We start from the raw sequence: 26,019 nt of genomic DNA on the forward strand, positions 1-26,019 counted from the left end.
GGAAATTTAGTACCTCCCCATCAGGTCACAGAGGCAGAAGGTCAATCCCAGGTGAGACAAGTAACTACTTCAAAGGAACTAGCAACTAAATATCCTAAGGCACTTAACTGGTTAATTATCTGCTGAAAAGCAAAGGTAAACAAACAGTCCAGAATGCTCCCTGAGAGTGTGGGCTCAGGATGCCAATAGCTGAGCTGAGATCCACGAAGTGATTTCCTCTCCTGGACACTAGGAATAAAAACACCTCCATGTCAATAGGTCACGGAGACTGATTGGGAAGATGAATGTACAAATGTACTCCACCCAGCCTGTAGTGAGCCCTTAAGATGCTATCTAACAAGCCCTTCCAAAAGGGGCCCGTGGGATTTGGGAGTTTGCAGGCTTATGGTCAGAGTCCATTCACCATCCAGTCGTGCAGCCAGGTAGCAAAAACAGAACTGACAGCTGGAGGGTCACAAATGCCTGTATAAGCCAAGAAGGCCAGAGCATGAGGGCTGGGAATTTGGCTCTCATGGTCTAGGAAGAGTGGTGACAATCCTGACCTCTCCAGATTCGAGTCATAACTATCCTGTACAATCTCATCTAAGGATCACAACCCTAAAGAATGCAATTTCAATGTACATATTATTCCTTTAAAAGGAATGACTGTTATTTCCTGTGTTCATTTTATAAGGGCAAGAGTTTTGGGTGTGGGGAGGGGATGACTTACTGGGAGGGACTTTTTTTTTTTTTTAAGATTTATTTATTTATTTATTTGAGAGAGAGAAAGAGATAGCGAAAGAGAGCGCATGAGACAGGGGAGGGTCAGAGGGAGAAGCAGACTCCCCGCTGAGCAGGGCCCCGATGTGGGACTTGATCCCGGGACTGCAGGATCATGACCTGAGCCCAAGGCAGTCGCCCAACCAATTGAGCCACCCAGGCGCCCTGGGAGGGACATTTTGAAATGTCTTACCCTCAGGGATAAGATTCTTTATCTACATAAGGACTGAGGTCAGGATTTGTTGCTAATTTCTGAGGTGGTGGGTCTTAACCTCTATCTTCCCATCAAACATCCTGCAGAGAGCTGAATGTTAAAGAGAAGAATGCTTGGCAGAGGCTAGCAGTTAAAAACACTTCAGCAAGAGAAATCTCTATGGTTACTACTTAAAAAAAAAAAAAAAAAATGCATTCTGTATTTTGGCCACAGCTATAAGTAGCTAAACTCAGTCTTCTCCTAGGAAACCAACAAGTCAGTAACTGTCCCAACAGAAAAAAAATTACTCCGGTGGGGCAAGTGTGCAGGAAAGAACACACCATACCTTATGAAGGCTTCTACCTGGTACAGCCAGAAAGGGATATTACTGTGGGGAAGCCACTGCAGTATAAAGGTGAGAACTGGAAAGAAAGGGCTGGCCCCAATAATACGTTAAGTCATCAGATCCAGACAGCAGTGACTTTTCTCTTTGTAGGAATTTACTGAAAGCTTCAGAGAGGTACACTAAGTTCTCTCCTGTTGTATAAGGAAAAGCAAGAAGGCCTGTGACTGCCTGAATTTCCAGGCCACAGCAACCATGGCAGCTCTCTCAAACACCCAGAGCATGCTGGTAACAGGCCCCCCATGCAGCCTCAATGAAAAGAGCTGAGAAGTTATAGTGAAAAGCTCATTATCGTACCTTCTTTGAAACCATAGTAAAACAGATCTTTTTCCAGAGTCGCAGGGACAGACTGCTCACAGCATGATCATGTCTAAACTGGCCAACTGCTTTATAGAAAGTCCGCACTGAGCACATCACAGTCCTTAGGACCCAATCTTCCCAGAAAGACCGGAATAGCTTAGAAATGGCTCCTTTAGGCATAGTACACGGGGATTTGTGCTTTCTCATACCACAAGTCTTAAATGCCTTCTTTACTATAGGGATAGACAAAGAAATCAGCACCAGGTAGCTCCAAAATAACTGTTATTTGCCCACTACCCACAGCCACTGTAAATATTCCATAATGACAGCAGTTACAGGAAGTGCTGTGGACATCAAAGTGAGGTAGAAGCCATGCTTCGGGGAGAATGGCCTCTTCTCTAAAGAATAAGAAGTTAATCAAAGTTCTTACCTCTTAAATTAAAATCTATGTCACCACTCTGCTTAAAACAAAACAAAACAAAAAGCCTTGACCATGTACAAGGAGGCCCTTCTAGATCTGGCCCCTGCATACCTTTCTGGCCTCATCTGTTTCCATTCAGCCCTGCCAACTCCCTACCCTACAGCCAGAAGGAAGTATTTGAGTATTTGTAGCTCTCCCAATGCAGCACATTCTTCTCTTGCTGCCTATATGCACATTGGCCCTACACTCTACCCACCTCTCCCAGACTTAAAACAACTTAATTCTAGTGGTCCTTTGAATCATCACCTTCTCTACAGGACTGTCTCTGATCCCAGCCACGGTATCCCATCTATGCCTCTTCCAAAGAAAGTGCTGCCTTGCCCATTTGACTCCTCCAGCCAGTGCCTGGTACACAGTAAGTTTTCAGTGTTTACTGACACCTTCCTACAGTAGACTTGTATGCCACCCAGCATCACTGATGGGGCATGTTTAGAGGCTCAAAGAGGGTAAAAAGTAAACATAAATTTGAATTCTAGTCCAGAAGACCAGTCATCCTTTAACTTAAGATATATTTTCTTTCAATTAGCTATATGACTTGCCCTTGCCAAAAACAAAATACAACTTTTGAAATGCAAAGAAATCATAGAGGTTGCCAATGCATTATAATAAGTCCAATTCCATTTGTGTACCATCTATCTTCCCTTAGGATCGGATTAGCCCATTACCTACAAGATGGACTAGGTCATGTCTTTTTTTTTTTTTTTTTGTCTAAACAAGTGAATATGTAAGACTTCAAACTATCAGAAACTGAGCAAACTGTTGATCTGATTTTTCTTTTCTGGAGCTCAAAGATGTCTTCCAATTACAAAATGCTCTATTTGTCCCCTGAAATGTGCTTAAGACAAAGGACAGAATTTAGAGTTTGAATCAACATTAACTCAATTTATATTTTCATTTCTCCCAAAGGCAGTGTATTTTTAAAGAAGCATTTCCTTAGCGGAATGTAAGCTATATTCCTTGAATTGTCCTTTGACTGGGGATGTAACTCCTTGGGAGGAAACAGGCAAAGGAACAATTCTGTATTAGGTCAGTGTTCACCATACTAAAAGCAAAAAGCAGCCTATTTACAGAACATCTGGAGTTTTTCTCAAAGCCTTCCTAGAATGACACAATAGCACTCAATATTGAGTATTTTGAAGATATGCAAGAAAAAATGACCTCAGATGTATTGACACATAAGACATTCCAGCATGATGTCAAAATTTTTTGTGGTGATGACAGCAGGGATCACCAAAAGCCTCTACTTTCAAGGATCAGAACTACCTCCAGATCATATAAAGTTAGAGTGTTCACTTTAGAAATTAGCCAACCCCCATTTGCTAGTCTTCTCACCATCCAGGTTGCTTCTTTGGACAGGTGGGTACTTAACACTCATTACTATGTATCAGGTGGAAGACAGGATAAACAGAAGCTAAGACTTAAGATGCAACTGACTACATCTGAAAGACATGTACAGTGCACTGGTTTCCCAGTGATGCGGACATAGTGCTTCAGCCCCTCCCTGGCTCCCCTCCCACAAAAGTGCACATCTACAAAACCCTTTGTGAAATTCAAAAAGGGAATCAAATTCAAGAGAGTTTTCAAATATAAGCACAAAGCAAACATATTAAAAAAGGAAGGTAATGCCCAACTCCCAAGTCTTCCCCAGGTCCCAGGTAAAGAGACAGCAAAATGCTACAGACTGAATCCTGTTTTGGAGTCAGACAGGCTTGGTGTCAAATCCCAGCTCCCTACTTACTATCTGTGTGACCTTGAGCAAGACAGGGTACTCCCTAAACCTCAGTTTCCTTGTTTATAAAAGAACAATTAACTCTACAGGTTACTTCAATGGTTCAATTAAAAGATATAGAAGAAATGTACATTTTGGCAGTTACCACTCATTATGTCAACAAGGCAAGGTTTGGGTTCTATCTTTGTACCTGGCAGTTTTAAAGGTTTTTTTTTTTTTTTTTTAAAGATTTTATTTATTTATTTGAGAGAGAATGAGATAAGAGAAAGAGAGCATGAGAGGGGGGAGGGTCAGAGGGAGAAGCAGACTCCCTGCTGAACAGGGAGCCCGATGCGGGACTTGATCCCGGGACTCCAGGATCATGACCTGAGCCGAAGGCAGTAGCTTAACCAACTGAGTCACCCAGGCGCCCAGTTTTAAAGGGTTTTATAGTAGAAAGAACACTGAAAGCATCAGAAAGATCTAAGTTAAATCTTATATCCCTGGGGTTCATTCAGCTGTAAAATTTGAGACTGGGCTAGCTGATCCCTAAGTGAATTTCATGTTCTGAAAAACAAAAGTAATCCCCAATTTCTGAATCCTGCATTCATTCTTTTCATTTTCTTCTTCTTTAACATGAAATACTCATGTCCCTTGTAAACAGGTGAGAAAAATCAAAGAAAGGACAAGATGCTCAAGCAACTTATCATTTGAGTCACTCAAATTGCAGGCCAGGCTTCTCTGGAGGAGGGTGTAGGTGAAGGGTGTCTGAATGATGCACTCATATTAGTGGTAGGCAATAAAATGCCTGAACCCGGAAATTTTGCATTCTCTGGCACAAAGTCACTGGTAAGCACACTGCCTACCCTGCACATAGAGACACTAAAAAATGTTTGTTGAATAAATACCCAGATGACACCTGTTGCTCCATACAAAATCTTTCAATTGGTCTCCTTACTCAAGTCAAAATCCAAGAGAGATGGTCAGCACATAAGAACTGTACCAAACACCTTCTGAACGAATTACTTCTTCAAAACCTTAATTATGCTAAGTGGAAAAACATAAACACCGTGAAAGAAATGCTGAACCACCGGAAAAAACTTCTAAGCGAAGCCAAGTTTCAACATTCCCGCAGAGATACACCCACTGCTGCGAGGGTCAATTTCTTGGCCTCTTCCAGCTCTAACGAGCACCCTCAAAGGCGCTTGGTGGTGGGGGGGGGACCCAGCTCCTGTTTTACCCTGGTATACTCGGCTCTCCACGCCCCACTCCCAACACATAAACCTTGAAGCTGGCTGTCACTCGAGCCAGCACTGAACAGACACGAACACGGGGAGGCCAAAAGGCCATCTCCCCATCTTCATGAGGGTCGCCACAGAACCACAAACTCTGAGAAGATCCAAATTAATCACAAACCTAATCGAATTGATTCCGGCTGTTCCAGCTTGGGATAAGCTATTTTTTCCTACAGCTTCTGGGAGTCCAACAGAAACTCCAAAAGCAAAATCGAACGGTCCATTTCCACCCCCTCCTCTCCCAGGAATGTGGCTACTTTACAAATCGCAAGCACTCTCCGAGACCTTCGCCCGGGGCTCAGATCGTCGGGTGGTTCCCCGGGGAGAGGGGCTGCCCGCCGGGCTTTCGGTTGTTCCGGCGGGGTCCCCAGGGGACCCGCCTGCAACGGGCTCTCAGAGTAAAACTGAATGAGAAAAAAACCCCAGACTCGCCCACAGTGGCGGAAGGCGCAAAGCAATAGGGGATTTTGGCAAAGAGTGGAGGGGCCCAGAGACGACTCAATTTCCCCTCCTGCCCTCCGCAGCTCTTCTCCGGAGCCCGGCACGCCGCCCCGGTCCGCGCAGCACCCCCCCCGCCCCGCCACATGGTATGTCGCTCCTCATCAGAGCACATGAACTTTAAAATGGTGCCTCGGACGGCGGGGGGGGGGGGGGGGGGGCGGCGACAGGAGAGAAAGGGTCAGAGAGTCCCGGGACAAGCGAGCAGGCGCGGGGGCCAGGAAAAGAGGCCCTGGGTGGCGGGTGGGGCGCCCTGGGTGACGCGCACGTCGGGGGTACAGAGGAAGGCGCACCAGGCGGAGGTGGAGGGAGAAATGGAACGCGGCCCCTTTAAGAGGCCTTCACGGCGCTCAGGGACCGGGGGCCTCTCCTCCACCCCCGGTCCGGAGTGTGGGGCCCTGCCTTGGGGAGAACCATCCCCAGGCCCGCTCCCCGGAGGCTTCCCTCACGCCAGGTCCCGCCCGGCCCTGCCCCGCGGCGGCGGCTCCTCCTTACCCCGCTGTCTGCCGCCTCCTCCCAGCTCTCAGCGACCTCCTCATCTTCCATCTTACTCGCCGCTTTCCCTCCTCCCCCACCCCCTCCCCGCGCCTGCGCCCTGAAGCGCGCCTCCGTCGCGGGCGCCGGCACGCAAGGCTTTACTCAATGGACCCCGCCCCTTGCCAAGCCCGGAAGAGGCACCAGGCCAGGGCCCACTAGCATCGAGAAAGCCATCTTGGAAAAGGGCAGAGAAACCAGAAAGTTGCCATTTTTCTTAAGGGCAACGCGTTATCTCGCCTACTGAGTGGGAGAGCCCCTGTGAAGTCATCGTCTTGAGTACGGAAAGTGTGTTCTTTGGAGCCATGTTTTCTAAGGGCAGGCAATCACTGAAAACTTTTTTTTTTTTAAGTGAGTCGTAATCTTTATAAACTGCAGATTACGTTTTCTTCAACGTTCTGAAAACGTTTTATAGCTCACCAGAGGTTGAAAAATATCTGCTGATGCATAAGACATTCTGTTATTTCTGTGTGTTAGGGTGGAAATTTTTTACAGTTTTTCTTGCACATAAAGCAGTATTACAAGCATCTCTTAACACTCCTTTGGATCCTCAGTAAAACGTCGTTAGTTGATAATACTGGCACACGAGCTGGACAACCAACACTACTAAAGTTCTCCTGAGTCGTTAATAACAGATACATACATTAGCATTTCCTTAAAAGTTTACTTACGCGTCTTCCTAAACGGTATTCCTGTTTTATTTTTCTCCATTACAGAGGTAGAGACCTTCAACTTTAAAGTTCGACTTCGGACGCTTCCAACTCGAACAAGATCCTGTGATCTTAGGTAACTTACGGTGTCTGTGCCTCAGTTTCCCCGAGTGTACAAAACAGAGATAATAGTAGTAGTAGACGCTTCAAAGGTAGATCATCAGAATTAAACTAGTTACTATGCGGAAAAGCGTGGGACAGTGCTTGACCGGCAGTAAGACTTTCAAAGGTTAGCTATTATCATTATAAGGGTGTCTTGCCTCCCTAAGACTTGAAATTCTCTAATCATCCGTTGTTTCCCCAAACACAAAAACAAAGGAAAAATAAACATCATGTGTTTTTATTCTCACCAATGTGTTCCTATAAGCCTCTAAGTATTTAAACCCTGTCATTTGGTAGTGTTGCATTTAGCTGTTGTAATCAAATAGTCTAACCTGGAATGTGTTTCTTCTCATGTTTTTAGCATGCCATTAATCTTCCTAAAGTAACAGCTTCCTGTTGAGAATTTTTGCAATTGTATTCCTAATAATTATTATTATAAACTGCAATCACGTATTAAATGTCACTAGTCCTTAGAAGTTAAAGTGACGTGCTTACTAACTCTCTGGTTTCATGATTTCCTGTCTCTGAAATATGGATCATCTCTGGGTGTGTCCTCAGTCAGTCGTTTTTACCTAAATGCTCATGGTGTGAGCCACCCACTGAACACTAAAGATTCCCAAAGTTGATTTCCAGCCCTGACTTCCCCTGGTGTTTTTGATTCATATAGCTAAGCTTCTTCTTGGCATCTCCACCTGGATATTCCACTAGCAGCTCAACTCTAAAATATAACTAATATTATGAACAACCTGACCAACTTCAAAGTGTTTTCTTGCTCACTGTCTGGAGCTATGTTCATTTTGAATACATTCTTCTGTGAACCTGTTCTCTTAAATGAATTCTACTGACTAAGCCTGGGGGATGAGATTGTCTATCAGGCCTCACGTAAGTCTCTTGGGGTGTGATTAGTTTTCAAGGCAGCGGACACTTTTTTTTTTTTTAAGGCTTTGTAGTTGTAGCATGTTACCAGCAGAGGGAGATAATTCCTTATAATTTTGTTATATTTGGCAATGTGCCTTAACGAAGGAATTAGTTGGGCATTCCTGGGACTGAATTTTCTAGGAGAACAGAAAGATAGCGATCTTGGAGACCATTGGAGGATCCTGCAAAGGAAATAGCTTTTGTTCCAACAGATGGGCTACCAGGAGACCGGCCCTAGTTAATCATATAGGCCCCTTGTGACCTTGGGCAAGTCCCTTCCCCATCTGCAAAATGAAGAGATGGGGCCAAATAAGCTCTAAAATTGAGGAAGTGGGGGCACCTGGGTGGCTCAGTCGTTAAGTGTCTGCCTTCAGCTCAGGTCGTGATCCCGGGGTCCTGGGACTGAGCTCCGCATTGGGCTCCCTGCTCCACGGGAAGCCTGATTTCTCCCTCTCGCACTCCCCCTGCTTGTGTTCCCTCTCTTGCTGTGTCTCTCTCTGTCAAATAAAGAAATAAATAAATCTTTAAAAAAATAAATAAATAAAATTGAGGAAGTGGTGGTGGTTTTCTTCCACTGGGGGAAAGCCCCAAAAGTTGAAGTAGGGGCACATATAGATATTAACGGATATCCTAAAACATGAGTTTCTCTTTCCTGTGAAATACGTTTGATATACCACTCATGTTTGGGACTTGCATTCAGAACTGCAGGCACATTTGATACACCACATAAAACACTGAGATGTGATAGGAATTAAGATCAAAGCCCAGGGGCACCTGGGTGGCTCAGTCAGTTAAGCATCTGACTCTTGATTTCAACTCAGGTCATGATCTCAGGGTTGTGAGATTGAGCCCTGCATCGGACTCTGTGCTGGTGAACCTGGAGCCTGCTTGGGATTCTCTCTCTCCCTCTCCCTCCCCCCCGCCAAAAAAAGAGCAAAACCCACAGTGAGAAAACATTCCATCTAATGCACAAGCTGAGGCTATGTAGGCAGTTGTGTTAAGAAATAAATGGCAAAGGAGGAAAGAAGAAAGAAAGGAAAGAAAGAAAGAAAGAAAGAAAGAAAGAAAGAAAGAAAGAAAGAAAGAAAGAAAGAAAGAGCAAACTTACCAATGTTTAAAGGGTACATGCCTTTTGACCCAGCAATTGCATTTCTAGGAAATTTTCCTATAGATACATTTGCCCATATGCAAATAATAAAAGTACAAAGATATTCTTTGCTACTTTGTTTATAGTCACAAAACAGTAGAGACAAATGTCCATCTCTAGAGCATTTGTTTAAAAGATACCATGGTACTTTAGAATGCAATTTGTTAACAAAATTTTGATGGTCCTAAACATGCTGACATCGAATGACCTCAGAGAATTATAGTTAAATAATAATAATAATAATAATAATAAAAGCAGCAAGGTAAAGAGCAACATGTATAGTTTGCTGATATCTGTAGGTTTATTTATTTTAATGTGTATGTGGGTTGGGTTTTTTTGTTTGTTGTTTGTTGTTTGTTTTTTTTTGTTTTTAATTTAAGTAATCTCTACCCCCAATGTGGGGCTCAAGCTCAGAACCCAGAGATCAAGAGTTGCATGCTCTTCCGAATGAGCCAGGCAGGTACCCCTATATGTGTATGTGTGTTTTTGTGTATGCCTCTCTGGAAAGATATAAGGAACTTGTAATGGTTCCTTGTAATGCGTCACTTCGATGGAGGAGAGAGGTTGCTGGGGGACTGGTAGGATGGACGTAATTTTTATGTGTCCTTTTGTACCTTTTGAATGTTGTTCTATGCTAATAGCTTACTTATTCTACATGAGCATATACATAAGAAATGAACTTCACAATTGATTATTGGAATAGACTCTGGAGGAAAACTAACTTTTCTTTTACACTTATAGAGAGGTGACTGCCGCCCATCTCATCCAAGCCTCATCTTTTGTCGGGCTCCCTGCTCCGCGGGAAGCCTGCTTCTCCCTCTCCCACTTCCCCTGCTTGTGTTCCCTCTCTTGCTGTCTCTGTCAAATAAATAAATAAAATCTTTTAAAAAAAATAAAGATTTTGTTTATTTATTTGACAGAGAGAGACAGATAGTGACAGAGATAGCAAGAGAGAGCACAAGCGGGGAGGAGAGGGAGAAGCAGGCTCACGCTGAGCAGGGAGCCCAACGTGGAGCTCTATCCCAGGACCCTGGGATCATGACCTGAGCCAAAGGCAGATGCTTAACCGACTGAGCCACCCAGCCGCCCCTCTAAAATACTATTTTCATCATATATCCTCCCTGTCCCCAAATCTCCATGACCTAGAAGGTAATACCCAGTTTTCCTGATGATATTTCAGATCATATATAAACTGGCCTCAATCTTATCTCCTCCTGTTTGTCAGAAGGAATATTGCATAGAGATTAATACCATAGGTTTTGGTGCTCATCATCACTCATCATCAGGGAAATGAAAATCAAAACCACAAAGAGATATCACCTCACACATGTGAAAATGGCTATTAACAAAAACACAAGAAAAAACAAGTGTTGGCAAGGAAGTAGAGAAAAGGGAATCCTTGTGCACTATTGGTGGGGATGTAAATGGGTGCAGCCACTGTGGAAAACAGTATGGACATTCCTCAGAAAATCAAAACTAGAACTACCATAACATCCAGCAATTCTACTTCTGGGTATTTACTTGAAGAAAACAAAAACACTAATTCAAAAAGATATATGCATCTCTATATTTATTGCAGCATTATTTACAATAGCTAGGATATGGAAACAATCTAAGTGCCCATTGGTGGATGAGTGGATAAAGAAGATGTGATATATTTATACAATGGAATATCACTCAGCCATAAAAAAGAATTAAATCTTGCCCTCTGTGACAACATGATGGACCTACAGGGTATTATGCTAAATGAAATAAGTCAGAGAAAAAACAAATACTGTATGATTTAACTTATATATGGCAACTAAAAAAACAAAACAGGTGCTTGACTGGCTCAGTCAGTAGAGCATGCAACTCTTGATCTCAGGGTTGTGAGTTCAAGCCCCACATTGGGTGTAGAGATTACTTTAAAAAATAAATAACTAAACTTAAAGAAAAAAAAACCAAACCTGAAACAAATGAACAAACAAAACAGAACAGAAACAGACTGATAGATACAGAGAACAATGTGGTGGTTGCCAGAGGGAGGAGGTGGGAGAATGGGTGAAATAGGGGAAGGAGATGAAAAGTACAAACTTCCAGTCATAAAATAAAAATAAATATATAAATAAATAATAAATATATAAATATAAATATATAATAAATAAATAAATGAATAAAATAAAAAAGCTATGTACAATGGGATCATGTACTCACTGTATACAATGTACACCATGGGGAATATAGTTAATAATATGTAACAACCTTATGTGGTAACACTTGGTAGATATGTCTGTGGTGATCACTTTGAAATGTATATAAATGTTGAATCATTGTATCATTCACCTGAAACCAATATAATATTGTATGTTGAACTGTAGTTTGCGTGGCTCACTCGTTAAGCTTCTGCCTTCGGCTCAGGTCATGATCCCTGGGTCCTGGGATCGAGCCCCACATCGGGCTCCCTGCTCCGCAGGAAGCCTGCTTCTCCCTCTCCCACTCCCCCTGCTTGTGTTCCCTCTCTCGCTGTGTCTCTCTCTGTCAAATAAATAAATAAAATCTTTAAAGAAAAAAAGTTCTAGAGATGGATGTTGGTGATGGTTGCATAACAATATGAATGTACTTCATAGCAATGAATGCTACTTCAAAAGGGTAAGATAGTAAATGTTGTTTGTTTTTTATGTCTATTTTATCACAATAAAAAAATTGGAAAAAATAATGAACAAAATTAATAATAATAACAAAGTCTTTGAAGCAAAACCACCTGGGTTCAAACCTTTGCCTGTGATCCTGGGTTGAGCTAGTTAATCCCCGTGTGCCTCAGTTTCTTTTGCCCTTTTTTTAAGATTTTATTTTTGGGGCCCCTGCGTGGCTCAGTCGTTAAGTGTTCTGCTCGGGTCATGATCCCAGGGTTCTGGGATCGAGCCCCACATCGGGCTCCCCACTCTGCGGGAAGCCTGCTTCTCCCTCTCCCACTTCCCCTGCTTGTGTTCCCTCTCTCGCTGTGTCTCTCTCTGTCAAATAAATAAATAAAATCCTAAAATTTTTTTATTTTTATTTTTAAGTGATCTCTACACCCAACATGAGGCTCAAACTCACAACCTGGAGATCAAGAGTCACATGCTCCACCAGCTGAGCCAGTCGGGCGCCCCTCCGCAGTTTCATCACCTGCAAAATAAGCACAATAATGGCACCTACTTAGCAGTTTGACACATAATAAGGGCACGCAATAAACATCAGCTATGATTATTATTAAAGATTTTGCTTTAATAATAATACTGTCATGCTTATCACAATTAATAATTTTATATTGGCTTATTTACTTGTTTATTGTCTGTCTCTCCCAGTAACTCTAGGGGACGTCTACGAGGGCACGGGGCTTTGTTAGTTTTATTTAAAAATGTTACTATACATATTACATGGTTTGGCACATATAGGTGCTCACTAAATATTTGTTGACTAGATGCCCTCTTAGTTGTCAAATTCCCAATGTGTTCACTTATTCAACACATATTTAGTAAGTCTCTACTGTGCGCCAGTCTCTATATTAGATGATATAGCAGTGAACAAAACAGAACAATCTGCTGTCTTTGACTTAGGGGATTGAGTGGGGGAGTGGTTCTATATTTGAACTTGTTCTAACATGATCCAGCAGTTCCAAACCAACCTGAGCATCAGAAGTCCTAGAAAGTTTTAGAAAACGTCTGAGGTGGGTGTGTGGGGTCTAAAGGTGGGCCCTGGAACCTGCATTTTTAAAAGGAAGCCTTAATAGTTGGTCCAGTGTTTCTAACATTGAGCTCTATAGAGTATTTTGGTGGGTGGTGGGATTGGTCACAAGCTCTATGGCAATTTTTATGTTTGGGGTTTTTAATGACAGGACTTTAATATTTCTTTTCTTTTCTTTTTTTTAATTTGACAGAGACAGAGAGAGCAGGAACACAAGCAGGGGGAGTGGGCGAGGGAGAAGCAGGCCTCCCGCCAAGCAGGGAGCCCGATGCGGGGCTCGATCCCAGGACCCTGGGATCATGACCTGAGCCGAAGGCAGACACCTAACGACTGAGCCACCCAGGCGTTCCACGATTTTAATATTTCTTTTACCAGTTACAGTTGCCAAGTTTCTCTTTCATAGTGACATTTCCTAACTGAAAGACTTTGAGTTTCTTAAATCAGGGTTTCTCATACTGGGATTCCATGAGTATATCCCCTGGGGCCTCTGCATTATTCAAGTTTGAGGACCACAGATCCAGTGTTTCTGGAGTGAGGCTGACCCACGTCTCCTCAACAGCACCTTGCCCTTCCAACTTGAGAGGGGACTTGGGTTCTGACCCAGACCTATGTCCCAAGAGAGACCCCAGAAGGTCGCCTTTATTCCTGAACGGTGGGCTGGCAGCTGAAGATTGCTTCAGTATCAGGCGCAAACGGTGAAGACCGAAGCCCCTTGAGCTCTGTATCTCTGGCATTTCCCTAGACCACTTGCTGTACTTATGAGTCCAGGAAGATTCTCACCTACACACCAGGTTTCCCCCTTGAAAGGGGTATTTTGTTGGACCCCGCCACCTGGTGATAGTGCTACCGTAAAGTACCGGAGCTTGGGAATCATATATGCCTAAGTCCAAATTCTGCTCTGTCTCCCCCACCCCCATCTCGCCCCTCAGATGTGTGGGCTTCGGGAAAATATACTGATAATACTCTGCGCCTCAGTTTTCCTCATCTGAAAAATGGAGCTAGTAACAAGTCACACAGTGGTTGCCTCCATTAAGGGAGGCTTCGATTGCACAATCAAGGCACTGAGTTTCCCTTCTTCAGTTGACGTCCAAGAGCACTTCCATTCACCACAGCCCTCCCTTGTGCTCATCAGGCCCCCGGGGGTCCAAATGAGTTGGAGTTAATTCCTGGCCCTAGGTCTACACAGTCTCAAGCCATTGGGAAAACTGCCCAGTTGCCCCTAGGCCTAAGTGCAAAGGAGGGTGGGTGCAGCCCTGAGGTCGGTTCTAGGGACTCAAGGAAGGCGGGCGCAGAAGCGCGACGTTTCCCCACTCCAGCTTCACTGCCCGGGGCGGCGTTCCAGCCTCTGCGGAACCTCTGCCTGGGACCACGTCCCTTCCCAACATGGCGCCATCCCCAGGCCGCCTCGCGCGGGCCTGCCGCGCTGACGTATGTGCGAGCGCGCCCTCCGCGCTGGACCCCGGCGCATGCGCACACCGCGCTGTCTTCTCCCGACCAGAGCAGCAGCAGCGGCGGCGGCGGCGGCGTTTGAGTGGAGGAAGATGGCGGCTCCGGGCGGCTCTGGGTCCCGCCAGCTGTAAGGAGCCCCAGGGCGGCAAGCGCCGCTTGAGGCGGAGCGCCTCTGCTCTGGCCCTGTCCCCGGCTCCCTCATCGCCGTCGCCAGCGGAGCGAACCCGAGAGCGTGGCGCGGGCTGGGCCAGGTGAGGCTTCTCCCTCTCCTGGGGCCGCGGCGGGGAGCCGGCGCCTTCTGCCCTTTATGCCCCAGGCCCGCAGGGGGCAGGGGGCGTCCCTGGCCCCGCGCAGGCCGCGCATCGTGCCCGGGGGTCGGTGCCGGCTGGCCTGGGGGCCTTGCTGTCGTCATCCTCGGCCTCTCTGGGTTAGGCAGGGAGGAGGAGTGCCCCTTTCCACCCAGCCCTTGGAATGGGAGTGAACCCGGCCCCTCTCCTCAAGTAGGGCGGTTCATATCCCCTCACCGGGTCCACGAAAGGGTGTATGACTAGGGCAAGGATGGCTCTCAGAGTGTCAGATATCTATCTTTCACCCAGCCTCCGGATCTTTAACGTCTTGCGCTGAGGAGCCGGAGTCCAGTGCCTTCCAAAATTGGGGCTGCGGCGAGGGGCCAGCATCTGGGAAGCTGTAGCTGCAAAGGGGAAGATTTTGGAATTGGTTTAAAAAATAAAACAAGCAGTCTGTCTTACCGCTTAGCTTTTTGAGTGTTCCTCCGGCCAAGTGGGAGCTGCGGGTCTCCTTGATTGAGACAGCAATCCACGTTGTGGCTGTGAGAATTGTTTGTGCAAAGGGAACGGTGGAGGGTGGGAACGAATCTGTAAACGGAGAAAAACCGATTCTGAGATCTTGATAGTCTCTGCAGAGTAACTTCGGTGCTAATGAAGTCTTCGTTTGTTTGAAAACCTTTGTGTTTTTGAGATTCGGAATAGCTAATTGCTTTTTATGTTAAATCTCCCGAATTTTATTAGGAAAATAAAAGCTTTCCTTAATTGCCAAAGTCTTTGGGCTTTTCTGTGGTGGGATTCTCATTGCTCTGGGTGAAGATTTAAGCACCTTACCAGTTCTCACTTGCTGGCAAGGACATTCTACTATGCTTGTTATTCCTTTTTGAGAATAAGTTTTTGTTGTTCAGCTGCTAATTGGGAGGTTTTGATTTCGTTTCTCACGTTGGGAAGCCGGTTTGAAGCCTTGTGATGTCTTCCTTGAAGAATGATGGAATCAGTTGGAATTGTGCTATGGGGGAAATGTTGAGGCAATGGCTTTGGCGTGGACACACCGAATATCTTTGTAACTTAAATTTGTTTTCCTTGTGCTTGCAATGATGACGACATGGGTTTAAAGGGAGAAGGAAATTAGAGGAGAAATACCATCATTTTGAGTTGAACATTTAAAATTCAGTCTGTAGCTTTTACAGTGAATAGTGACTCTATCAAATTCCTAACTATTGAGCATATTCATGTGTATAATCTGATTGGGTGTCCTTTCTATTGTGTGTTGTCATTTTATACCCTGTAACTGTTTGCTTTTGACAAACCCAGTATAAATCTATTAATCAACATTGACCAACGGATGTTCTGCTTCAAAAAGCTTTGAATTGTTAAAATGACAACTGCTTGGTTTAATAATAGCTAATTCTTTGACCTTTTCTTAAAGCTTTTCCCATAGAGATTTATAGATTTTCTTAGTGCCTTTCATAAAGATGTAAACCTGAACAAATAACTTCACAGAAAATTGGAGAGCCACCTTAAATTTCAATTTGCTACGAATCATGAAATAATGCAGTAAAACATCCTGATGGTTTGACATTATGCTTCTTGGCATAATGTGTTGCATTGTTGTGCTAAATCATCATCAGGTATTGATGCAACTTCATGACATCCATGACATCATTCACTCTCTAGCATTTTGCCCTTTGCAGTTCCTTACTTTCTCAGAGTCACAAAAAGAACAGGATCAGGAAAAATAGCTTAGGATGCTCCTTACTCTCTGATTTCTTAAAAGAGCCTTCATATAACACTGCTTTATGTAGTTAAACTCCTGTAAGATTCAGAGCTGTGTGTGATTCCTACCTATTATGAAGAGCAGGCACAGAAAATGCTAGTAAAACCGCTGGGTTTTACAAGAACATTGAGGTCCCAAGGAGAAGTTATATCAAAGATGAACAGATAAGTGATTAGCTTTTGTGATTTCAAGGTCGTTTTAGTGAATTAGCAACTCTTTACAAAACCAGAAGCTGATTAATTAATGTCTTTTCTATTTCAACATTGTTACATGGGTCAAAAGAGGTAATGTTTTGTGAGAGTCCTTTGTAAAATAACAGGTAAGTGTAAGGTTGATTATTCAACGATCAGTTTTATGAAAACCCCCTACTGAGGGCCCTCTATATACGCTGGGAAGTAGGTACTAATGATTCTAAGGTAAGACACCTTTTGGTCTCAAGTTGCCTACAGTCTAGTTGGGGAGCCAGACAAGGAAACCAGTTAAGTATGTTATAGTGTAAGAAGTAAGACGTGCACAGAATCCAACCAAGGGAATCAAGGAAGGCTTCTTAGAGCCAGGATGGCTTCACAGCCATTCCTATTCTGCAGAAAAATCTGCCTTTTGTGAGTGACTTGCTTTTTATAAGAACTTAAAAAAAAATTTTTATTTATTTATTTGACAGACACAGTGAGAGAGGGAACACAAGCAGGGGGAGTGGGAGAGGGAGAAGCAAGCTCCCCACTGAGCAGGGAGCCCAATGCTGGGCTCAATCCCAGGACCCTGGGATCATGACCCGAGCCGAAGGCAGACGCCCAATGACTGAGCCACCCAGGTGCCCCCCCCCAAAAATTTTTATCATGAGTTCTTTCCCCCTTTTATTCATTCACTGTCATGACACTTCCCACACAGTATGCCCCAGTTATGATTTCTGCATTCTCAAAAATCCAACAGTCTTGGGAGAACCTGAGAGTGAGTCATATGCCAGGCAACAAACAAAAACATTGCAGCTGCAATGAAAATATCTCAGATTACTAAATGGAGACAACTTTAGGCTGATGATGTTTTTGTTTTTGTTTTGTAAACTGGCATAAGAAGCAACGTATGATTTTAATTTGATCACATTTAGTTAATCACATTTAGTTGTCAATCCCTTAGAATGTTGACTATAACTAGTTATTAGTACTGTCTGCTTTCTCCCAATAATCAAACAAGACGGTCTTTTTTCTTTTGGGTGAAGCTGACAATTTAAACCAGGACTACACTATTTTATAGAATCCATTCATGTAGATAAAGGTTGCTTAGCATCTCTGATATTGAACTTCTGTATCCCAATACAAGTTCCTCATCTTAGTGCTGTGGTAGTTTTATAATTAATTTAGCATGTTATCGCCTATATTGCAAGCATTTTATGAGTTTTTGGATGTGTAGAATCTTTACGGGGTGCAATATTAGTAGAACATTTACAGTTTGGTAACACTCATGTTTACATGTTACCATGTAAACATTCAACACTGAAAATGAGGGCTTTAAGGTGTTGGTTGACAGAAAAATCAAGGTGATGTGTCTGTTTATTTTCCTATATTGTGAGTTTGTTACATATAGAAGGATATGACATATAGACAAGTCATTTTAAAATTGCCCAGTCTTAGGGTACCTGGCTGTCTCAGTTGCAAGAGCATGTGACTCTTGATCTTGGGGTTGTGAGTTGGAGCTCCATGTTGGGTGTAGAGATTACTTAAGTAAATAAATAAGCTTAAAAAAAAAATTGCCCAGTATTGTGCTCATAATTCAGCTTTTCTCTCTCTCTTTCTTTCTTTCTTTCTTTCTTTCTTTCTTTCTTTCTTTCTTTCTAGACTTATTTATTTATTTATTTGAGAGAGAGAGAGAGAGAGAGTGCGCGTGAGTGCGGGATCACGAATGGGGGGTGGGGCGGAGGGAGAGGATCTCGAGCAGTCTCCCATGTGGGGCTTGATCTCAGGACCCCAAGATCATGCCCTGAGCCGAAACCAAGAGGTGGATGCTTAACTGACTGAGCCACCTGGGTGCCCCCAGCTTATTTTCTAAGCTGTTTTTTGTGACCTGGGGGTGCTGGCTGGCTCAGTTGATAGAGCATGCTACTCTTGATCTCCGGGTTGTTGGTTCAAGCTTACTTTAAGATTTATTTATTAGAGAGAGTGTGAGAGAGAGCGCGTGCGTGGGAAAGGGCAGAGGCAGAGGGAGAAAGAATCCTCAGTCAGACTCTCTGCTGAGCACGGAGCCTGACACGGGCTCTATCACTCAACTTATGAGATCATGACCTGAGTTGGAATGACCAGTCGGTCACTTAACTGCTGAGCTACCCAGGTGCCCCGAGTATAGCTTACTTTAAACAAAAAAAGTGTTGGAAGAGGGAAAAAAAAAAAAAAGAACTAAATTGTTTCTTGTGACCCTCTAAATGTCTTGTAAAATTACAACTTAGTGGTATTCCTATAGCTTAAATTTGCTCTTCCTTACTCATGGTTGTATTAGAAAGCAAATTTGCTTTGAAATTTGGTTCTTTCTGTATTAAATTTCTACTTTTTAAGTTGTAAAGTTTTCCCCCAAGTTTTTATTTTTTTCCCAGTGTCACTGTTCTGTGTTTTGTTTCCAAAGTGGAAATAATCTTGTGGTGCTTTGATGCTTATTTATATATATAAATCTGATAAATGCATAGGTATTATTAAAGTAGTAGTCACTTGTAAATTATTACTACAGTAACTTATCCTCTACTAATACATAAATTTGAGGTAGTTCAGTTAATTTCTATAAAGGCGAACAGGTTTTAGTTTCAGCTGTTATTTTTTTAGAATATTTAATATTTAGGATACTTTTTTTTTTTTAAGAGAAGCTGTATGTCCAGTGTGGGGCTTGAACTCACGAATCCAAGATTAAGAGTCACATGCTTTACTGACTGAGCCAGCCAGGCGCCCCTATTTTGAATACTTTTATTTCTACTATTTTAAGGAATTCACTAGTAGGGCATACTTTCCAAATTTGTGTTTCCTTTATTATTCTCGCTTTATTAATTTTTTAAGATTGATTGATTTATTTTAGAGAGCTAGAGAGCATGCATGGGTGGGCAGGGCAGAGGGAGGGGGGAGAGAGAATCTCAAGCCGACTCTGCCCTGACTGCAGAGCCCCACCTGGGGCTCTGTCTCAGCACCATGAGATAACAACCTGAGCCAAAACCAAGAGTTGGATGCTTAACCTACTGCACCACCCAGGGGCCCCTATTAATCTCATTTTAAATGCTTGGTTCAAGTGCTCGCTTCGGCAGCACATATGCTAAAATGCTTGCTTCATGTTGCTAATAGAGAACAAGGAATTTTTTTCCGGAATGAACCTCTTAGTGCATTGTTTGGAGAAAGATTGATGTTAATTATAAATTCATCAATACAGTTTTACATAAGTCAAGCAGACAAAGTCAGTTATCATATGGTTTCCCTTATTTATGAAACATAAGGAATAGCATGGAGGCCATTAGGAGAAGGAAGGGAAAAATGAAGGGGGGAAATTGGAGGGGGAGATGAACCATGAGAGACTGAACTCTGAGAAACAAACTGAGGGTTTTAGAGGGGAGGCGGGTGGGGGAATGGGTTAGCCCGGTGATGGGTATTAAGGAGGGCATGTATTGCATGGAGCACTGGGTGTTATATGCAAACAATGAATCATGGACCACTACATCAAAAACTAATGATGTACTTACTGTATGGTGACTAACATAATAAAAAAAATACAGTTTTACTAAAATGTTGCCTTTCCCATCTCCTGGCTTTTCAAATGGAAGTCAGAGGGAAATGGAATTTATCCTTCTATTTCAATGTTTCTTTTTAAAGCTTTTTTTTTTTTTAAAGATTTATTTATTTATTTGAGAGAGTGAGAATGAGAGAGAGAGAGTACATGAGAGGGGGGAGGGTTAGAGGGAGAAGCAGGCTCCTCCCCGAGCAGGGAGCCCGATGCGGGACTCGATCCCGGGACTCCAGGATCATGACCTGAGCCGAAGGCAGTCGCTTAACCAACTGAGCCACCCAGGCGCCCTAAGATTCTGTTTTTAAGCAACCTCCACACCCAACATGGGGCTCAAACCTACAACCCTGAGATGAAGAGTCACATGCCCTACCGACTGAGCCAGCCAGGTGCCCCTAAAGCTTTTTTATTAGTAGTCTTTGCTATGTCTTGCCAAAAAGGAACGTCTTGTCTTGGGATCAAACAGTATTGTGTTTGCATTGTGTTGTGCAGGACTCTTTTTCTTAACTTTTGATTTGATACTTAATGACATCTTCCCAAATAGATCCTTTGGTCTAGTCAAGATCAAGCGAGCTGCTCTCTTCCTTGTTACTGAAACTAAAGGTTTACTTCCCTGTGGGTCCTTCAAATTTTGATTTGTCTACCTTTTTCACCTCTCCCCTTTTTTCTCACAAAATGCAGTTCTCTCCTCCAAGAGTGTTTCATACATCATATGGAATTTGGGAATGTAATTCTCTAGAGATGTATAATGACCTGGAGGGTTAAAATTTCACATTTTATTTACCTTAAAAGTAATTTAATGGTAACAAATCTTGAAGACATGATAGGTGAAATAAGCCTGACAAAAAAGAACAAGGACTGTAGATTCCACTTATACCAAGTACCTAGAGTAGTCCAATTCATAGAGACAGAAAGTAGAATGGTAGTTGCCAAGGGCTGGAGAGAGGAGGGTTTGGGGAATTACAGTTTAAAGTTAAAGAGTCTCAGTTTGGGATGATTACAAGTTCTGGAGATGGATGGGGGGGTGGTTTTATGACAGTGTGAATGTACATAAGACCACCAAAGTGCACACTTAAAAATGGTTGAGATGGCAAATTTTGTTATGTATATATTACCACAATAAAAAAAAAGTAACTTAATGGTTTATGTATGCTCTGTGGGATGGCTTGAAAACCACTTATTTTAACATAGTAATTAAGATCCTAGGCTTTCACCTCAGGTAGACTCAGGCTCATACCCTACTTCTCTCTCCTAGTATGGATCTTAGCTTCTCTAAGTCTCAGTTTTTTCATCTATAAAATGAGGATAATGGGGCCGCCTGGGTAGCTCAGTCGTTAAGTGTCTGCCTTCAGCTCAGGTCGTGATCCCGGGGTCCTGGGATCGAGCCCCGTGTTGGGCTCCCTGCTTGACGGGAAGCCTGCTTCTCCCTCTCCTGCTCCCCCTGCTTGTGTTCCCTCTCTCGCAGTGTCTCTCTCTGTCAAAAAATAAATAAAATCTTAAAAAAAAAAAAATGAGGATAATGATGCCTGTGTTGTGGGACAATTAAATATGGGAATGTATGTGAACTTCTCAGCACACTGTGTAGCACATATAAACATCCAAATGTTAGATGTTATTATATTGTTTTTATGGAACATTAAAACTGGGGACAAGGGGTGCCTGGCTGGCTCAGTCGGTGGATTGATTGTGCAGCTCAATCATGCAGTTCTTGATCGTGGGTTCGTGAGTTTGAGCCCCACGTTGGGTGTAGAGGTTACACAAATAAATAGATAAGTAGGGGCGCTTTAGTGGCTCATTCGGTTAAGCGTCTGCCTTTGGCTCAGGTCATGATCCCAGGGTCCTGGGATTGAGCCCGCATTGGGCTCCCTGCTCTGCAGAGAGCCTGCTTCTCCCTCTGCCTCTGCCTCTGCCTCTCTCTCTCTCATGAATAAATAAATAAAATCTTAAAAATAAATGAATAAATAAACTTAAAAAAAATCAAACTGGGACAAGGGGAACTTAATCTCCTAACTTCTTTATAGTGTAGTCCCAGTGGCATACCTGTCCTGTCGCAGGAATGCACGTTTTATTTTTTCTCCTGTGCTTCTCTTTCTACCCTTGATTGGAGAACTGGGCTTATTCATGGCTTCATTTGACACCACTGCCCTGATGTCTCTTAAATCATCTAGATGTGATCTTTCTTTTATGCTTCTTGGTTCTCTAGGGACTTCATAGAGCATATTCTCTAACTCAGCTGTGCAAGTGTTCACAACTGAGTCCATTATCTCATCTCTCTCCTCTGTTAAGGTAAAAACCTTCACTAAACAAGTTCCCTTCTCAATATTCCTATATCCGTAGGTAGAATAATATTATTGTGGTCTGACAGACCATAAAACTAGGAATCTTTTTTTTTTTTTTTTTTTAAATCTTTCATCTCCTGTATCCTGCCATGCAGTTCTGTATTCTCTTCTTCAGTATCCCTTAGGTTTGCTTGACTTTGCCGTGACTCTAGACCAGGCTTTCAGGAGCTGAAAGCAGACTGAATTAGTGTTAGAGTTCTTAGCTGCTCTTGTTGCCAGGGCTCTGCCATTTGGTAGTTTTATGATCTCAGTCTCCCTCATCTTCAAATGGCAATTACAATTCCTATCTCATGACATATGTGTAAAATATTTAACTAAATGCCTAACACATTGGTAAACACTCAATAAACAGAAGCTGCTGTTATTTGAGATTTTCTTCTCAGTAATCTTTGGAAATGGTTAAGATTGAGGTGACAGTATTTTGACAGAACAGTCTTAAGGGATATCGTTCGAATGTTTCTCCTCTGATTAAGAACCCATGGTAACTTGTGCCTAGTTCCCTGCTTATCTTTTGAACTCTCTGTATGACCTTCATTGTACCTTGCCTTGCCTCTCATGTATATTGTGCTTGTGTGTACAACTGGAACATTCATCTTCCTAGGTAGAGGGCCTTTTTTCTTTTAAAGATTTTATTTATTTTTATTTGAGGGAGAGAGCGTGCGTGCACGCGTGAGGGAGAGCATGGGGGGCCAGGGAGGCAGAGGGAGAAATAGAATCCCTGCTGAGCAGTGAGCCCGCCGCCAAGACCCTGGGAGCCAAGACCCTGGGATCATGTTCTGAGCCAAAGGCAGACGCTCAACTGACTGAGCCAGCCAGGCAGCCCAGGCCTTTTTTTTTTTTTTCTTTTTTTTTCCATTTAACTACTCTGCAGCTCTGTATACTATCTCCTGTATGCTTTACCACTGAGCCACTCGTCCTTGCACAATTAGGTTAAAGTTAATGTTCAAAAAGAAAATTATTTGCTAATTAATTTCTGCCAAATAGCTTAAAAGGGATATATCATGCAGCGTAATTCATATGTAATATTTTTAGTGCCTTGTAGGCACATTTAGTGCTTATGTATTAGGCACTCATATTCATTTAGTATATACTTTCAATTCTTAAAGATTGATGTTCCTCATGGGCTTTCTGAGATACTGTATGATCTCAAGTGTCTGTTGAATCTTTGTTGCCCTTTTTTGGTCCATTTACTTAACAAATATTTATTGAGGGGCGCCTGGGTGGCTCAGTCGGTTAAGCGTCTGCCTTCGGCTTGGGTCATGATCCCAGGGGCCTGGGATCGAGCCCCACATTGGGCTCTGTGCTTGGAGGGGAGCCTGCTTCTCCCTCTCCCTCTGCCTGCTGCTCCCATGCTTGTGCTTTCTCTGTCAAATAAATAAAATCTTTTTAAAAAAAAACTCCAAAACCCCAGATATTTATTGAATGCTATTATGTGCTAGGCATGGTTCAAGGTATTGGGGATACAGTGGACAAAATAGGCAAGGTATCTAGTTTCCTGGATATTACATTTGAGTTTGGAGAAAGCAATTAATGCATAAATAAAATTTCCGATTGTAGTAAGTATAGGAAGAAAATAAAACAGGGTGATATGATAATAACATGGAGCAGAAGGGGAAGGCTGAGATTGGACGGTTTAGAGGAGGCCTCTGTGAGAAGGTCATGTTCAGGCTGAGACACAAGGCACAATGTTCAATGTTAAGTTTTGGGGACAGAGAGAACAAGTGCAGAGGACTGAAGTAGGAACCAGGATCCAGCCAGGATTCCTAAATTGCATTTGGCTTTAATTAGCTTTTGCTTCTTAATCTAAAACAGCCCTCTGCCCCAACCCCCCTTTTTTCTTTCCCTAAATGACATTGACTTCTTGAAGGTACCAGTCTGGTTCTCTGGTAGACTCACGTTCATGATTTGTCTCAATGTTTCCTTGTGTCATTTAGCCCCTTTATCCCCTTTTGAGAGGACTCAAGGCTTGATTGTATTCATATTTGCAATCCTTTGTGATACTGAATACTCATATTGTATCATACTTGGTGTCATATTTTTCCATTATAATGATGCTAAATTTGATCACTTGGTTAATATGAAAGTCTTGATCTTTCTATTACAAAGCTTTCCCTTTATAGTGATCAAGTAATCTGTGGGGTAGCAATTTAACACAACACAATTATGCTATTTCTCAACTGTCTTTCACTTGTTGGTTTTAGCATCCATTAATGATTCTTGTCAGAATCAGTTATTTCGTTGGATGTTGCAGAAGGATGATTATTATTTCTCTTCCTTCCACACTTAGTAGCTGGCAAGATATGATCAACTGAGAATGAGCTACTAGAAATCTCTCCTAATAAGGTAGAGTGTTTAATTCTTTGCTTTTCATTGTAAATTTTCTTAGTAAAGAATTGGTCACCTCACTGGTAGCAAATAAGTTTCTTTGCTGTTTTCTGTATCACTGTAAGTACATGATTTTTATTTATTAATTATTTTACATGTAGTTGCAGCCATTAGTCTTTTTGACACTGAACTTTGGCTAGTGTAAGTCTCTTTAAGCTGATGTTGTGTCCTTCTGACATGCCCCCATTGGTCTTTGGGTTGTTTTCTGTCACAACAAGATATCCTAGATTCGCCTTGTACTTTCCCTGTCCTTGACTGAAATCAGTCATTTTTTTTTCTAGGAAGACCTAGTTTCTTTTATAGGTAATGTCATTAGAAACCTAAGATCTGAGTGCTAGGAATGCTCATTGCTACTGGGTCTTCATTATTTCTAGGTCCTTTCAATGGGCAGAATTGGAAAATATGTTTTTTAGAAATAAAAACTTCATATTGATGTTTCCAGTTTAATTTGAACATATTGCAGGTTTTTTTCTCTTTAAGAGATTTTGTATTTGTCTCTCTTTAACTGGAAGTCTTGGTTTTTAAGTACTGTTCACATTTATTTACTTTATCTTACAGTAGACATAAGAAATTTTAAAAATATAGTATCCATGTTACTACTAACCAAATTACTGAGGCAAATTTAAGATTCCTTTGTGATTCTTTTTACCCTTAACATTCTGTCAGGATCCATTCAAGAGAATAAAAAATGTACCTAGATATTCAAATGGAGATTTAGTGTAGAGAATTGGTAGTATATGTGTTGCAAGACAGTAGAAAAAAGAGTAGGGTGTAACTTAGAGAATCATAACTATAGGGTGAAACTATAGTCTCAAGAGTTGGGGGAGGGGCACCTGGGTGGCTCAGTCATTGGGCGTCTACCTTTGGCTCAGGTCATGAACCTGGGGTCCTGGGGTCGAGCCCAGCATTGGGCTCCCTGCTCAGCGGGAAGCCTGCTTCTCCTTCTCCCACTCCTCCTGCTTGTGTTCCCTCTCTCGCTGTCTCTCTGTCAAATGAATAAATAAAATCTTAAAAAAAAAAAAAAAGTTGGGGGAACCTAAAGGTTAGATGGTATTACCAGAACTTTTAAAGAATATGGAGGATGGGGCGCCTGGGTGGCTCAGTTGGTTAGGTGTCTGCCTTTGGCTCAGGTCATGATCTCAGAGTCCCGGGATTGAGCCCCACATTGGGCTCCGCTCAGCGGGGAGTCTGCTTCTCCCTCTGCCCTTCACCCCGCTCATGCTCTCTTGCTCTTGCTCTCTTTCGCTCTCAAGTAGATAAATAAAATCTTAAAAAAAAAAAAAAAGAATAT

At 42.8% G+C, this 26,019-nt stretch overlaps 2 protein-coding genes and 2 long non-coding RNA genes across 5 annotated transcripts in view; 2 read left to right on the top strand and 2 right to left on the bottom strand.

Annotated features, from left to right (window-relative positions):
- Window positions 1–6,255, bottom strand: part of SZRD1 (SUZ RNA binding domain containing 1) — a 29,862-nt gene extending 23,607 nt beyond the window's left edge. The window contains exon 1 of one of the 2 annotated variants that reach the window (XM_045898609.3): window positions 6,133–6,255. In XM_045898609.3, the coding sequence (XP_045754565.1) occupies window positions 6,133–6,183 (51 nt within the window). In that variant the 5' untranslated portion in view covers window positions 6,184–6,255. The remainder of the gene's footprint in view (window positions 1–6,132) is intronic. The other variant, XM_045898608.3, reaches the window with a different exon arrangement.
- LOC135364227 (uncharacterized) lies at window positions 5,454–12,241 on the top strand. Its single transcript, XR_010411082.1, has 3 exons — window positions 5,454–5,726; window positions 6,888–6,957; window positions 12,090–12,241. It is a non-coding gene; the product is annotated as an uncharacterized LOC135364227 (long non-coding RNA).
- LOC135364226 (uncharacterized) lies at window positions 12,087–15,455 on the bottom strand. Its single transcript, XR_010411081.1, has 3 exons — window positions 15,318–15,455; window positions 14,949–15,074; window positions 12,087–12,192 (listed from the first exon to the last, which is right to left on the bottom strand). It is a non-coding gene; the product is annotated as an uncharacterized LOC135364226 (long non-coding RNA).
- The window catches only part of FBXO42 (F-box protein 42), a 100,618-nt gene continuing 88,817 nt past the window's right edge, over window positions 14,219–26,019 (top strand). Inside the window, exon 1 of the mRNA XM_045898610.3 lies at window positions 14,219–14,450. The gene's annotated coding sequence lies outside the window, so the exon portion shown is untranslated. The remainder of the gene's footprint in view (window positions 14,451–26,019) is intronic.

This window comes from Mirounga angustirostris, unplaced genomic scaffold (genome assembly GCF_029215605.1).
Source record: "Mirounga angustirostris isolate CCGP_5_RB_7025 unplaced genomic scaffold, mMirAng1.0.hap1 SCAF_4, whole genome shotgun sequence".
In the NCBI taxonomy this organism is placed as follows: Eukaryota; Metazoa; Chordata; class Mammalia; order Carnivora; family Phocidae; genus Mirounga; species Mirounga angustirostris.